The sequence below is a fragment of the Dermacentor albipictus genome, chromosome 3, assembly GCF_038994185.2.
Source record: "Dermacentor albipictus isolate Rhodes 1998 colony chromosome 3, USDA_Dalb.pri_finalv2, whole genome shotgun sequence".
NCBI classification, from domain to species: Eukaryota; Metazoa; Arthropoda; class Arachnida; order Ixodida; family Ixodidae; genus Dermacentor; species Dermacentor albipictus.
Genome location: NC_091823.1, coordinates 112,428,106 through 112,444,940, shown reverse-complemented (window position 1 = coordinate 112,444,940; position 16,835 = coordinate 112,428,106). Strand labels below are relative to the sequence as shown.

Here is a 16,835-nt window from a genome sequence, read left to right as displayed (position 1 = left end):
CCTCCATGCATTTCACAGTGGAAAAATGCATCACGTCATTTTCACGTTTGTGTCACTAGCCGCTACACATCAGTTCGTCATGCACAAAACCTTCAGAATCAAACTTGAACGGTTAATGGCTCTTACAGTCTGAGCTGTAGTTATAATTGTTACCCAATAGTAGTACCTAAGTGTCTCTTGTGTACACTGAAGTGAAAATGCACACTTTTGTTTACTTGAAAATTCACCTTATTACTTCTCTGACGAATGTCACATCAAATTTGCCTAGCTTTGTTCATAATAACTGCATAATAGTTACACTGGCATCAGTAATGCAGTTTGTAGTACTATTGGAAAGTTTTGTCTGAGCGTCACCTCACTCCAGTCCCATTTCAGCGCTCTGGTGTTGCAAAGAACGACGTTTGTTTCACAAATTTTTACGAGTGTTTATGCAGAGACTCAAACGACCTGAGCTCAGCTTAGCTGAAAAATGACAAGCCCACTGACTGCACCATCACATTCTGCTAAGTCGGTTTAGCTGAGGAGCAAGGGCTCTGTCCTACTTCCTGTTGCCAGAATGAGCTTTGGGTGCACGCATACTGGCATTCCCGCTGAGCAGCTGTGTGCAACTTGTCAGTATAAAGTGCACAGCTCTGAGCGAAGCGTACTGTAACGATAAGCCAAGGGTGTCTATTGCTTCGAGCTTTTCTTCAAAACTGATCTTGCACAATGCTGACCTGTTGCCGAACTGCAGATTTGCGACCGGATCCGCCAGTCGGCTCAGGGAACCAAGAGGCGCGTGTTTGTCGTGGAGACCATGGGTGGCTACTGTGGTTACCTGGCAACACTGGCAGGGTTAGCTGGAGGTGCCGATGCAGCGTACATCTTTGAGGAGAACTTTGGCATCAAGGACCTCATGAACGATGTGCTGCACATGCAGGTCAAGATGTCCGAGGGTGTCCAACGAGGTCTCATCCTCAGGTGCGTGCATGCGACAGGGCTTACTTAACACATTATGATGGTGTCCCTTGTGTTATGGCAAAGACGATGCATGGTTCTGACGATGCAAGTACGTTCCGACAGTGGTGCTGCTACTCAGCGCTTGAATTGAAGAAGGCTATACACACCTCTGCAAGTGTCTGCTCTTTGCAGGAGTAGATAATTAACGTCTTCAAGTTCGAAGTAATAGTCGCAATGTTTTGGTCATCTTGCCATGCACAAATCTAGCCAGTAGGCAAGGCTTCAGAGAGACGGCTTTCATCTGCTATTTTGTCTTAACTTCAACAGAACCTTTCTCTTTAGTTCTTTGTTCCAGAATACAATGATTATCCATTTTTCTAGCATCATACTTGGGTTATATCACTGCATTCTTTGTCCTTCTTCGTGTAATGTCAGTGAGTACCAGAACACGTTTTCTATGAGCACGGTGGGAGCAACCTTTTATTCAATCCTATAATGCCTAAACGCAGTTCAGCGTCAAGGCAAGTTGAAACAACTTGTGTACTTTTATTTCTTGCCATGGAGAGTACATTTGTAAATAAAAAAGACATCGCAATGTTACTTTAATTGAAACATAATTAGCATAGCAATTGGTAATTCATTTGAACTCTCCACAGCTGGAAGCTTCACTCCAGCATGTCAAAAGGGCAACTGTGGGCTTTTCATTTATGGGACACAAAATAGAAAAATTATTTCACATGTATTTTTGGATTGCCCTTCTACAATAACAAAAAGCACTACTCTTGCTGTGAGAAGAGGCTTGTTGAGCTAAAGAAGGCGCAAAAAGAAAAGATGGGCGTCAATGCCACCTTGAAGTTCCCACATCAGCTTGCACTGACATCATGGATTTTGACGACGCCTTCATGGGCCTAGTTGATTCTTTATCAGTAAAAATGAACTACATTGTGTTCTAAAAGAGCCAATGATTGAACATGGCAAGTTTCAAGAACTTTTATTGAACCAACTGTGGACGGCCTAATTGCAAAGAAATGTTTTGAAATCTGTGGATTCACACTGGCTTACCGATGCTGGGGTTCTGGTGCAAAAATTTCTTTTTTTTTTATGAACTTTAATTTTCAATTTTCTTTCTCGTCTAATAGTCAACTCATTATAGCAAAATTACTAAAATACTGTTTTCAAAGAATGCTTTCTTAGTCTAAACTGATTTTTGTGTTTCTCTTTGGTGTCCCTGCAAGCTTCGTGCATATTCATAATAAACTTTAGCTCAAACACGACAGGACAAGATGAAGACAGGACAAGGCACAGGACAAGTGCACTAAGCTTCCTATGTTTAAATTGCCATTTTGAAGCATCAAATTCAGTGTAACATACATAATGCATTTTGTCATGGCTAAGGGCCTTGACAAAAGTCTTGTTAATAAGCTAGTCTTTGTCATGTAGTTGGCGCTGTCTTAATTTTTCGTTTTCCTCATTTTTTTTTTCCGTTTTTTTTTTTTAAGCGGGCAGCAGTCTCGCAGGCTAAACTATGGACGGTTTAAATTCCAGTCTGTAAAGTTGTATTTGTCTTACAAGGGCGACGAAAGGACAACATCCAGAATGGTCTTTTAGAGTTCGAGTGAAAATGAAATTACTTGCTGGTGTTGCTGTTAGTGTGAGGCAGTCTTCCTCAGAATGCAAAGTGATTTTAAAGAAAACGTCATACATTCCACATTCTTGTAGTATGTAATTAATGCTATTTCAGAGGGATTGCCAATCAAGAATACATTTTAGTGTGTTGACAGTGTGGGAACAATATGTAATCAAGCTAGGCCCTTAAAAATGTTTTCTTCGCATTCTCCTATCAGCGAGATTGAAACTAGTTGCCACATCCACATTTTCTCTCTTTATTTAAATCGGGTAATAAGATGTGCATCTGTCTAGTGTGCTCTCCAGTGAGAGCACTATAGACTGTGAACAAATTGTGGCAGAATAAAATGGTCTATAACTGTCACAAGTCATGGTTAGGCAATTTGTGTATCACATCCTATGGTGCACATGTGAATGCACTTGCACACGCACACACATGCACCTGCACACACACACACTCATGAAGTGTGAGCTATTATTGAGCACACACCAATCATAGTGGCTAAAATAGTGTGAGGTTTCTTGTAGTACCTAAATGCTCTTTCATGCCATGTAAATTGCTGACTATATAGTTTCATGCAGGTGCTGCTAGTTCTTTGAGCCTATTATACAGTTTAACCCCTTTTTTTATTCTTGTGTGTGCATTGAATTTTGATTCTGGGATCTTTGATGGATATCCTTTTGGCAGATTCTTATCGTAAGAATGTTTGCGAAATGGGTGTGTGTTGGACAGAGATTTCTTATGTGTTGCTCCTACCTTCATATCGGAATACTATGTTCACCTTGACGTTTTGTTGCAAAACAGTGCTTCCTCCATACTCACTTGATTGAGGCGTGTCAGTCGTTGCATTCTCTCTACCTTTCAGAAATGAAAAAGCCAATGAAAATTACACAACAGACTTCATTTACCGACTGTACAGCGAGGAAGGAAAAGATGTATTCACTGCCAGGCAAAACATTCTGGGTCACATGCAACAGGTAAGTGGCTTTACATTTTTACGTTAAGTGTTCTGTGTATGCTTTCCCATCATCCCAAGATATTATTCTGGTTGGTGGAGCTGAAAGCTGGGTGAATTAGGGACCATAAGTCACCTTGAAACTCGGCACAATGAAGGGAGAACACAACATAAAGCAGATGTCTTTTGTCCATGTTTCTAAGGGAGGAGTGAAATTATAGGCCAAAAAATTTTCAAGATCTTTCAAATATGAATTATGGTACTGAGGCCTTGTAGATATGAAATGTTACGTGCCTATTTCAAATATGAAGTCCATACTTATTTACTTCAATTGATCCTAATTTTATGCAAGTTTCTTTTACTTAATATTATCTTAACTTCAACAGAACCTTTCTCTTTAGTTCTTTGTTCCCAAATACAATGATTATCCATTTTTCTAGCATCATACTCGGCTTATATCACTGCATTAATTTGCTGTGAATTGGTTCTTCAGATTTCGCTGAAGATTTCGTGTATCAGTGGCTTCTGTATCCTGACAGAACTCAATAAGGCCAACCTTATTGCTCTGTCTACTATAGAACAAGGGTTACGATACTTCAAAGTTGACTATGAGGAGAGTTTTTCTGGAAGTCCTCCTCAGTCACATGACACTTGTTGACAAAAAGGATACTTATGTCGACTCAAAAGAGATGAAAAAGGCGACACATATGCCAGTTATATAAACAGAAAGGTCGCGTTGTGGCAGAAAGGAAAGAAAACATACCTTTCTTACCACGCGTGCTTTAGAGACGGCAAGTGGAAGGGCTTAATTGCATACAGTGCTAATGGCTGACTCCTTCGTGTTCCCCGTCTGCGTGCAGGGTGGCACACCGTCGCCGTTTGATCGCAACTTTGGCACCAAGACGGCCACTCGGGCCTTTGAGTGGCTTGTGATGCAGCTAAAGGGCCACATGCAGCCAAATGGCGTTGTGAACGCCACCACTCCTGAGACCGCATGCCTGCTGGGTCTCATCCGGCGGCAGTACTACTTCACACCCGTGCAGGATCTCAAGTCGCGGACCGACTGGAAGTACGTACACTCACATGGTACTCATGTGCACATGAACTATGCACATCTAGCTGGTCAAGCAGAAGTGCTGCACGTGGTGTTTGCAGATGCAGAACATGCAGTTGGCATCAAAAGTTTACAATCCATGGGGTCTAAGAAAAAGCTGAATATGTTTGCAGCCTGGGTGTGCAGCCTGGTAGTTGAACCTCATGCTAACAAACATGGATATAACTAATCATGCACCATAACGGAGTCAGTATAATATGTTTCTCACTGATATCGGCGTGTAACAGATATAGTAGACTTTTGTTAATTCGGCTGTGGTTAATTTAATTTTTCAGTTAATTCAATCTCAGCCAAAAGTCTTGGCTGGCAACCATGCTTCTCTATAGGCCCAAATTTTTCGTTATTTCGATCCTAAAGTTGGCATTCGCTTGATGATTCGAATTTGACCAGTGTGGACGCACATGCCTGACCCCTATGGTGACCCCAATAGCTACCCCTTTAGTGACAGCGTCTGTCTCTATGACGCTTAGGGGACAGTGAATGTGTTGAACTCACATAAATCTTTCAGGGAAAACGTCAATTTTTGGCCTTCTCTAGGAAGATGTTTAAACAAAATGTCGCAGTTCCACCCAAAGGGTGAAGCGTCGATTGTAATAGCAAATTAGTAGACAGCTATATGAAGTAAGGATAGTATTCTTATTGGCCATATGAATTTGTAAACATTCGCGAACTAATTTAACAAGCATGGTGTGATGCGCGTACAAGCGAACATGAACACATTTCGCTCGATGACTGCGGAAACGCGCTGTCAAAACGTTGGAGCGAGTAAGCACGGCAGCAGCAGCAAGTGAAGTGACCTTCATGCTGCCTCTCGCTTCTACGCAAACTAAGCAGTGAAAACACACTGTACACGAATCTATCAGCACTTGGCGCATTGTCCCCATCGCAGATTTCTTTCAAGATAGGGCCTGCGCCATGTGCAGCAGCTGCTGGAGCAGAACGCCCCTCCCCCCTCCTTTCCCATGGTGCCTTGCACGCAATGGAAGACGGCACACTTCCTCCCCACTTTCCTCCCTTGCAAGTGCGAGATGGAGCTGCCATCGTCGGCTCATCCTCGCACGCTTTCACTCGCACACACAGTATACTGTGCTTGGCCATGATATTATTGCACTTGGACTTTATACGGAACATCACACAAATGGCTATGATGATGGCAGAAATGCACCTGGAGGGTCTATATAATTGCTAGCACAGTGATAATTGTAGCTCTCTAAGTGCGATGCTTTCGTAGAGCTCACAAAGTGCTTTGCGGCGTTCGTATGCTTTACCGCACGATATGGCTGTATTGCGGTGAAGCTGACTTTAAAAAAACTCTCTGTCATTGTGCAACACCATCGGTCACACTGCAGCTGGCACAGCATTGCTTGGTAATTGCTCCTAAATTTAGTTGCGGCCAAGTTCACACTGCGGCTAAATAAAAGAATTTCAGAATAACTCTCAAGTGAACCTCGTTCGAAACAGTGCACATATGGCCGCTTGTCATCACTTGTTTAGTCTTTTCTACTCTTCCTCTTCCAATAACTTCTTTTAAGAACCCCAGTTTGTACATAGTCGGCAAGGTGGATTGTTTTTGTCAGTTTCTTGTGTTGCGTGCTTCTCATTTGTCATAATCATTTGCACTCATTCCTACCCATCCTGAAAACCTTCTGAGGCATTTCATTGGATGAAATATGATTCTTAGCAGATGCACACTATACTGCTTGCAGCCTGTACCAACCACGCCTAAGTGGCCTAATTTCATCTCTCTTCCCTTCCTCTGTGTGGATTGCGTGTGGAGCATTCACTTAGCAAGCACTGAGCAAAGTAATTGCCCTTCAAACCTGGAAGCATGTGCAGTTCATACAACGAAAACAACAAAAAAGCCTACATTATTTTGTTGTGCTTCTATACAGACCACGTCTCACGTGACCAAAGATCAATCCGAGTTATCTTGTATCAAGCTCTCTTTAAAGGTGGCAACCACGTGGAATGTGTTTCTCTTGTGACGCCACTCCATCAATCTCGTGCTGTGTTTGTGACTGAAATGCACACCTTGAGGTTGTTGCTTTAACTTAGCACTACATGGAAAGCCATTCAGATGCGACTGTAGCATGTGCATTGAATGCTATAAAACAGGCATAGAAGTTCTACACTGGAAAAATGTTAGAGACATATTCCATATAGCTGTAGTTAAACATATTGTAAAGCGAGAGCTCACGCATTCGTACACAAGAGGTTTGGATCACTCCGCATGCAATTAGTGCTACATTGTGCACACATCTGGAAGTAACTGCAGTCACTTGTGGCTTGTGTGTGAATTGCCTTTGGAATCTACACGCCTAGCTCTTTATAGCGGCAGTCTTAACTGTGCACCGCTATCATAGTACAGTACCAAAATTATTTAGGATTGGTCAGCTTATTTCGTGCTTTGATCAGCGTACCATGCATATATGAGAAGAATATGACAGATTAAAAAAATGAATCTCATCAACACAATCCTTTATGCTTTGATCTGCAATTTTTTGTACACCTTTCCCATTTCAAATAGTGTTTTTTGTTTTACTTTCATGTTTATATATCTTCAAAAGTGTTAACCCTTTGTTTTGGCGATAGCAACAGTCATTGCTATTACGAAATGCGTTGTAACATTATCACTTTAACAGGCCTTGTAGTATAGGTGAAAAATTGTAGCGTAAAACGCAGTGTAAGCAATACTTGTGCACATTTAAAAAAAAACCTCATCTTTATCTTTTCTCGTGCTTTTAGAGTTAAGAGCCAACATATCTGTTTTTACTGGTATCCTTGCAGGAACTTAAGGCAGCGTAAAACACCTAGTACAGTCGAATCTCAATAATTCGAACTCGAAGGGGCCCGAAAATTTGTTCAAATTAAAAGAAGTTCGAAGTAAAGGAAGCTAATTGAATGGAGGACTTACCTGCAGTGGCGCAAGTGCACTGAGCTAACACACGAGTGGGAAGTTCCAGAAAATTTATTCACACATATTTACAAATTACCGTCAACGTCCGGTTTTTCGCCCTCCCTAGAGCCGCGAAAACTTCCAAAAAACCAGGCGGTCCGAAAAAAATGAATGCGTGCTTTTTACGGCCTCCAAGGGCTCAAATTGCCACAGGCACATCCGAAATAACTCTAAAGGCCTGCCAGTACACTTATTAGGCGTATTGGTGCTCGGACTGTGACAGGAGACGGTGGTTGCACGCGTGTATAATTAAAGGAAGCGTACCATCTCCCGTGACAATTGCCCCTTCTAACTTTTGGTATGCTTCACCGCAAAACACTACTGTATTGGGCGAAGCTGACTTTCGGGAACCGGGCCACGGGCCATGCATTCCGCGCTCCGGAGCCATTGGCGAGGAGTACAAAGGTGGAGTCGGCGCCATTGCTAACAGCGGTGAATTGTTTCAATGAAACCCACGGCACCAAACAGCAAGAAGCTTGGTAGCGAACGTCGAAGTAGCTAGGCCTAGCGTTGCCGCGGTGTGGCTACGGCTGCCAGCGGTTCTGCGTGCGAGAGCGCCGGCTCGAGGCAGCGAGGTAATCAAAATGGCGGGGGTAGTTAATGCCTTGATTAACGTTTCGATTAATGCCGTTTCGGACCTGAGGTCATGCCAAAAAGTGGGGGAAATCAGACGGCGAAGGTTTTTTGCGTCCGAAATGTGGGGTGCATAGCATTGCCGCGAAAGTATCCAAATTATCGGGCATGCCTGAAAAATTGGGAGTCCGGAAAATCGGTCATTGACTGTACAGTACACCTCTCACTAACAGAAGTAATCGGCGATGCATGCTTGCACACACCTGCGCACAAATTTCCACCATGGTTTTATTTTTAATGCGGAAGAATTCTTTGGCGAGCTCCCCAGCCCTGTCACATCAAAAGTGTAATGCCTTGTATCTGCACAATATGTGTAATTTGCAAAGTTAAGACACTTACTGTATTTACTCGCACAATGATCGCCCTTCTATGTAAAAAAATATTGATGCGAATTCAGGGGTGCAATCATTATGCGGGTTAAATTTCACAAGAAAAGAAACATTTTCATTTTTCATCCTGCATTTGCTGTGGGACGACAAGCAGATGGCTGCCGCTGTCAGTGCGAGACACCAAAACAAAAATGGCGGCCAGCAGAGCAAGCTGAATGCGCCACACACGATTATTTTTCTTCTCGTGAGTACACTACGCGCATTCAGACAGTTTCTTCCGTATAAGTAATGAATAATATCATTAATATTGGCAAGTTTGTGACAATAACGTAGCCATGTCCACTTTGAGGGGACAGAAACAGAGATGGGCACACTTAGCTGCCAGTGACATAGAAACATACGGTGAGCATGCTGCGGAAACTGCGGCATTTGTCTTCACTGCTATCCTAATACAGCATGTTTCCGCTAAGGGTGGACAACTATCTTAGCTGTGTTACAAGCGTCGGTGTATGAATACGGTACACTTCTAACGTATCCATGTAAACATGGCCACTATCGTTGCCACTTGTGATTTGTTACGTGTCCACGAGTGCAGACGAGAAAAATTGAAAGGTGCCCTTTATGTTGTTGTTGTTGACCAAAACCGTTATGAAGCCTACAAATAATAAAGCCGAGGCAAGTTTGGTTGTAGTTTTTTTTTTTTCATGGAAGGGCGGAAGTGATGAAAGGAATGAAATGGAGCATCTGCTTAAGAATGTTGGGTGCGTGAGACTGCCTGGTATGTCTTCAAGAGTCATTTGCGTAGCATTCGACAGATTGTAAGCATGATCATCATTAGCTAGACTTGGCACACGACATATCGCTGCGACAAGTTCAGGGTGCGATCATTACACGGGAAAGAAAAAAATTGAATTTTGACGACAAAATTCAGGGCTGCGCGAGTGCAATCATTATGTGAGTAAATACGGTAATCATTATGATAGTGTAAATGTAGATGACTGGTAGCTTTTGAGCGATAAGGAACAATCTCAAGCAAAAAATAAAATGAGAGCATACCGATAGAGATACATAGAGCTCTTTAGAAAATGCGTGGGAAGCTTATAGTAGGAGTGGGTCAACTTGAAGTTTCAGTGTGGACCAACTTGAAAGTTGGGGTTGGGCAACTTGAAATTTAGAAGTGGGCTAACTTAAATTTGGGGGTGGGCCAACCAGATATTTGAGGGTGGCCCAACTTAAATTTGGAAGTGGGCTAACTATTTGGGGTTGGGTTAACTGGAAATTTGGGGGTGGGTCAAGTTAAATTTGGGAGTGATTCAAGTGAAATTTGGAGATGGGCTAAGTGAAATTAGGGGGTACGCCAAATTGAAGTTTGCATGTGGGCCAGTTCAAATTTATGGGTGGGTCAAATTGAAGTATAGGGGTAGGGGTGGCCCAACTGAAATGTGGGGTTGGGCCAACTTGAAATTTGGGGGTTGGACCAGCTTGAAATTTGGGGGTTGGGCCAACTAGAGTTTTTGGGGTAGCCCAATGTCCAATTGAGTGATGCTAAACGTCTTTCCAGTTATGAAAACCTTATCGGCAAGCGAGCACGTTAGGACACTTGGCGCATTTTCATTGGGCCTTACGAAGGCGCAGTCAGACCGTAGGTGAGAACTTGCGTGGAAAAGAAACGCGCGCGTTGCACAGGCTTGTGAGAGCAACAGCGAGAGTGACATGGCATCGCAGTGATGCACTGTTCCCTCACGCAACACCTCAGTTCTACTGCAGCAGCTGCTGTTCCCTTTCGACCGATCTGCTACGTTGAAGTGCGCTCGTGGCCAGCGTTCCAGCTCAACTGATACGATTTCATTGAAGGGATTGAATGCGGCGAGAAAATCTGAGTTTTCTACTAAGCCCTAAGCATTCTTTGCCACCAAAAAGGCCATGGGTAGATGCTCATAAGCTAGGAAAAGCAACTAAGCAAAAACAAAGTCGCAGCCAAACCTAATAATGCTTATGCATTAGTAGACAATTCTCAGATTTTTGTGTAGCTTTTTCTTTGCACGCAGCTTTGACGGATTCCTCCTACACCCTTCCTCTATGGCAGGTTCAAATGAATGCTGGTTGGAGGCACCACCACGTGATTTGGCGTGCTGCTAAGAGCATTGTCAGAGCACAGTATGTTCGAATGAATAATCGCAAATGCTTGCATGTTCGAATAACTGGGCGTTTTCAGCCATTGGAATACACATGACTGACGGGGCCATAGCGTCAGCTTGAATAAACCGAAAGTTCAAATTAAGCATGTTCGAATTAACGAGATTTAACTGTATAAGAATACTCTGGTAGATACTCAGCCGCTGCATTTACCACATTTTGTTACTTTCATTTTTTGTAAAACCACATTACCAAGGCAAGTTACCTTTCTTTTCTCATTTTCTGTAGGTTTATCTTAAAATAGCACATATGCATGGTACCTGTACATCTGTATTCAGAACTGAACTGCATGCATTTTTTTTTTCTATCTCCCCCTTTACGCAAATGCCTTCATGATAAACAGGTCTTACTTTCCGGTAGTGCTTTGTAGCTCGCTACTTTATCTCATTTGTATACCTTAATTGTACTGAACTTCAGTTTTGTCCTTCTAGACAGTTTAATACTTATATATGGTGTACAACTATACCAAAGAAAGACAGAGCTCACTGTTTTTTAGACAGAGGGGACCAGGCTATTGGCTGCTAAAAAAGAAAATATTGTCACAATGTGGACTAATTCTTGTTGAAACTTCAGAGAGCCAGAAAGCTTAATATTGCACTTCCAAACAGATTTAAAGGGTTACATGGCATATTTTTTATTAGTCGAACATGAGTTTTTCTTATACTAATGGGACATGTTCAGAGCAGATGACAGACAACGGGGCACTGCATGGTTGTTGTGCTTTCATCATGCTGTTTAATTTGCTCTCAACAGGCTCTATTATGACTATCACCAACAATACCAACGTCATGTTGTATTGGAATGGTTACTTATGGCTGCCGCAGTCGTGTTTCAGTGCCTCATGATAGTTTTTGAAAAGTTGGAAGTTAGTTGTACACCTTCTTGCCAAACAGAAGCAGCTGCAAGCCACTTGCTAGTCCAGGTTAGACTCATAGGTTCTACCGAAGACGGTGGTTGAAATGCGAAGAGAAATTTGGCCAGCACATGATGTGCGCGTCGCCGAGAGAAGCCACCGGAGAGATGAAGATTGCTGAGCTCCACACGTTTCCTGCTGCCTGTCTGCATGTAAATACTTTTCTAACTTTTTTTTTTGTCTTCTGTTTCCTTTTGCACATGTGTATGTTAGTTTTAAGTTCCTGAATGCTCTCATACACTTTACATTTCTTTTTGTGTGTGCATGTTCTTGCCAGCTGCTATGTTTGTTTCTGCTGGTTTGGTAGATGGCTGGTGCCTGAACACCTACTAGCAAGTGGCACGTGCTTGCCTTTCTTGCATTTTTTCCCCTAGAAGTGTCTGCACCCTATGCAACTCAGCTCCACTGCCATTTCTTTCTTTAGTAGTGAAACCTCAGTGACATTGCAAATCTGCAAATGGAAAGGGAAAAAAATGTGTGGTGCCTTCTTGGTTTAAATTATGCACTCATGATGCTTTATGTGGTTTTGCAGTGTTTCTTTAGTCAGTTTTCAGTGTTTAATTTTGTACTATTTTACATTTATTGTTCAAGTAGATATTAGCATTAGCATTGTTAGCTATTGACACCTGTACACAAAACCTTCATTGTTTATCTGGCGCCTGCACGTTTGTAACTGCAAGATATGCAAGATCTTACAGCTACAAATGTAAGATAGTTAACTCTTTTGCTAACAGGATAAGAATTATGGGCAGATAACTACTTCATTTGTCTATTCTTGCTGTGTTTGTAACATCAGGCCTAGTTCTAAACATTTGAAAGCAAATTACAGGAAATGTAAACCTTTGAAAATTATATTGATCCGCCCGTGTATTTGTGTTTGACACATTTGTTAATGGTTAGCGATACATTGAACTATGAATTTAGTGTAACATGAGCATATATCATGACAAATTTCAAGGTAAACATGTATCACGAGTAAGCATGTGCCACACTAACAAATACCAAAGTACCTTGCATAAAAGTATTTTCTTTCTTTTAGCACAAGATTTGGTAAATGACAAAATAAGTTGGCTAGATATTAGTGCACTGAACAAACATTTTGTGCCTCTGTAATTTTTTTAAGTGGCATGCATTGAACACATTTCTTTTCTGTGAATTTTCTGAATTGTTCAGAAATTCATAAGTTACTGCTTGTTATCTGATCTTCGCTACAAGTACTAATGACTAATGCATTCCTTTTATGATGATGGTTTGTGATTATGATAGCTTTCATACATTTTTCATCAAAACAGCGCATGTGCTTGATATGTTTTAATGAACTGGAGAACAAAATGAATACATGCACAGTTGTCATTGAATAATTAATGAGAATAACTAGACTGAATAACTAGAATTATACAGATAATGAGAATCAAACTGAGTCTACTACACATAGAGCCAGTGCAAATCCAACTGAATAGTGAGGATAGAAAAAAAAAAGCATCCCAGCAAAGGGCATTTTATTATGGAAATTATACGCTAACCATTATAATGCTTAACTTGCATCATAGGTTAAATCATCGTCATTGGGAGAGATCAGCAGCATTGTCAGTATTACATGACGAGGAGCCTTATGCAAAACTTGGCAACATATGGAGCAATATGTGGCGCAGTTCAGTTGTCTTTTTACTAGCCACTTTATTTTGAATACAATGTAATGCAAATGCCTTGAAGTGCCCAAGTTTCTTGCACATATGACTCGTAAAAAACCTTGTTGCCCAGGTAATAGTGATGGGAATATTAGTTGCATCTATATGGCTGCCTTTGCCAGTATAACGGAAGGATGCAGTAACATAGTAGTTGCAGAGGCCAGATCTTCGAACCACTGTGTCCGATGACTAAATAGTGGCACTTTCGGCCTTCTGCAGTATTTCTAACCCTTAAGCACCAGATGCTCAGAATTGAATGCAAGCTATGATCAGGCATAATGGAAGAAACTTGGCATGAGTTACTTAACACATGCACAAAGCTTGCCTAAACAGTTTTTTAGTCAGCGATTGATCTTAGAGCAGTTAGCAGATAACTTTCCCAAAATGCATCCTGTCGGCATCCTTTTGGTTGGTTGGCTCACAATAACCATAAAAGCAGGTTTTACAGTGACGTGGAGAGTTTTCAGTAGACTGTACTACACTGTCTCTATGTAAAGGCATCATCATACCTGCCAACTTTTCTAAATTTTTCATATAGTTTACGAGGTTGGCCGCAAAGAGAGTGATTTCAAATTGCTGTGTATCCAGTTTAAAGAAATGGTGCAGGCTTTAAAGTAAGTGGAAGTCATGACAGTGTCGCACAACATAGCTAAAAGTGGTAAAGGAGCATTTGTTGTCACTTACTTGTGCACATCTTATTTGCCCATAATAGGGCAGGATTTTAGCTTTTAGCTTCGTGGCTGGGGATCAGACTCAGCAATGTCTTGCCAGCTTTCCTCAGGCTAAGCTTGCTTCATCTTCTGTGCAACTTCAGTCATCATTGCTTTCTTGTTGCTTGTTTTAATGTGGCAAGACTCTTAAATATTTGCTTGAAAGTCTGCGACCTTGGCTGTCTCTCGAATAGTCACTTTGTGTTTTTATTGCCTAACAAATCCACGTCAAATTTTTCATTCCCTTTACTCGAAACTTCTATATGTTAAAATTCTCAGCGGGAAGGACTGAGGTGTTCAGGCCACTGTTCATGCGCCAATTCTCCCTTTCAACTTGGCGACTATCTACTTGACATGCAGAACACCTGAAACAGCCTTGACATTCCTTTTCCGTTATGTGGTCTTACCATTAAGGATCATCAAAGTCACCACACTGCTTGTCTTCGTTTGCATGTTTGTCAAATGTTTAACTGCAATAGGCAAAACAGTCATACCATGCCCTAGAAGCTTCGTTTCTTTGTATGTTCTTCCCAGAAAAAAAAATCAGCACTACAGCTTGTCCGCAGCAGTGCTGAAGAAAAGTAATCATCTTACTGAAATGAATGGTGATGCTTCTGTCCTGGCATGTTGAAACACCCACTGCATGGACATTGAAATGTGGAATAGTTTCACCCTACTGTTTTCCTTCTGCAGAGAAAGACATTTTTTTTTCTCTGGCACTGCTATGTATATACATACCTCTCATTTGTTCTGCATGAAACACGCAAGCATTGCATCCACCCACTGTATCAAGCAAAGCGCACACTGAAATGCAACATCCGTCTAAAATTTGTCTGCAAACAAGTTAGCACTAGCTAGAAGAGTCATTTATGCTAGACGCCCTTATCGATTCAACATTTTGTGTGCAGTGGTGGGAATGCGGGGCCAATTGCGCCAATCTGCAGTGAATGGCATTTATTGCTGCATACTGCTCCAGAAGTGTCTTTTTTACCTAAATTGCACGATTGTTGTGCCACAACATAGTTTTGGTGGTGCAAAAGTTGGGAATCTACCACGCAATGCATACAAAGCGTGACACTTGCATTCATTGCCTGCATTGGTTCATGGTGTTACAGCCAGTGAGACGGCTGTTGTGACAGCCAATAGAATTCATTTCAACATTATTTTTATGTGCTAGTCATGAGGCTACAATGGGTTTAGTGGCCATGCTGTATTATTAATGCAGTAGTTTTACAGATAGAGGGCTGATGCATTCTTGCACAGTGTACTTATCCCTGTTGCTTGCTTGCGACTTTGTTCGTTGTACTGTGCGACTTTTCAAAAGAATTCGAGGTCGTTGGTTCTAGCATTGGGATTTATAAATGTGCGCTTGGTGATCGGGTACCACACCAGGGTTCACGCTTTGTCAACTGCCTTTGGTAATACAGTAGAACCTCGTTCATGCATTTTGGAAGAAAGCCGTGAGAAAAACGTACTAACTGGGAAAAGGTACGATCTGAAGTAACTAAAGAAACTGACAGACTCAACTATTGCCGCCTGTGTGCATCTAGCTGGTAGTGCTCCGGTGGCCAGAGATGTGCTTTGTTGTTTTCTTATTACGTGGTGTTTTAAGAGGCCGACGCCGGATGCCGCTGAAGTGACACGTGATGCCTACGTGATGCCGCCTGCAGCAGGGAACGACGCTGCGTTTGGATTATCACCTACTCAAAGCATGCAGCATGCTACCAATGGCACTACGCATAAGGTTTCATACATGACACTACGCACCACATGCTGTAAAACAGATAGGTGAAGATGCTTAACGCAATATGTTTGGTGGTGACAGCTGTGAATGCGGCGCGCGACGACCCAGGTGGAGATCTGCTGGTGCCGGAATAAAAAAAACTGCACGCGCCATTGTTTTTACGTGAGACGGGCGGCTATATACCGTTCTCGATCGTGCGCACCTTGCGCCTTTTAATGCGATAGCATTAAGGACTTCGTGTCACAGAAAATTCGGCATCGGACGTCATTTCAGCAAAAAGATTTTCAAATCATCCATACCCAATCCCTCCACATGGCGCGAGGAACTTATTGAACTAATTGTATTTCTCAAGCTAAAATACGTAGAAAAATCGTAAAGTGCGACTTACGCACAACCTACAAACATGATAGCTTTCGGATTGTAATTTGAATATACGAGAAAAGACAATTCTGTTATGCGAAAACTCAAACAAACCTCTTTTCCAGCGTTTCTACAATCCATAGACAGCCGCCTGCATCAGTCATTCGTGCATGCTGGCGCATGAATATCTCGGAGTCCACGTAGTGGCACGCCCGCTTCCTTGAAACACTCTCAGATGGTGCTCGTCTCCGTCGCATTGTGGCCCACGCAAGAGGCCACGTTTCTACCAGAAAGCCCACGTTCATACGTAGCGTTCGCTGCGAGCGTTCCCCGGTAAACATTGCGGTCACATACACTGCAGTTGCCAGGAAGCGTGAGAAGCAGTCAGGGATCTTTGAATGCTATCGCATTCCACTCTTAAAGGCAAAGCTTAAGCGTCCTCCAAATTTTTTTTCTTGTTCACATGAGATCTAGTGGCTGGAAAACCTATACGATTGCAGTCTGTAGCAGGAAACGGTGGCGCATTTCGGTTATCGCCTATTAAAAGCATACGCTACGCTTCAGACGGCACCACATGCTGTGAAACATATCTCAAGATGCTTACTGCAATAGGATTGGCGGTGATACCTGTGAATGCCTTATGCGGCGACCCCAGAGAAGATTTACTGGTA

At 42.3% G+C, this 16,835-nt stretch overlaps 1 protein-coding gene across 6 annotated transcripts in view; it reads left to right on the top strand.

Annotated features, from left to right (window-relative positions):
* Nucleotides 1–16,835, top strand: part of Pfk (ATP-dependent 6-phosphofructokinase) — a 130,503-nt gene that overhangs the window by 68,729 nt on the left and 44,939 nt on the right. For all 6 annotated transcript variants that reach the window (XM_065440267.2, XM_065440266.1, XM_065440269.1 and 3 more), the window contains exons 16-18: nucleotides 734–960; nucleotides 3,432–3,543; nucleotides 4,382–4,590. In XM_065440267.2, coding sequence (XP_065296339.1) covers nucleotides 734–960; nucleotides 3,432–3,543; nucleotides 4,382–4,590 — 548 coding nt within the window. The remainder of the gene's footprint in view (nucleotides 1–733; nucleotides 961–3,431; nucleotides 3,544–4,381; nucleotides 4,591–16,835) is intronic.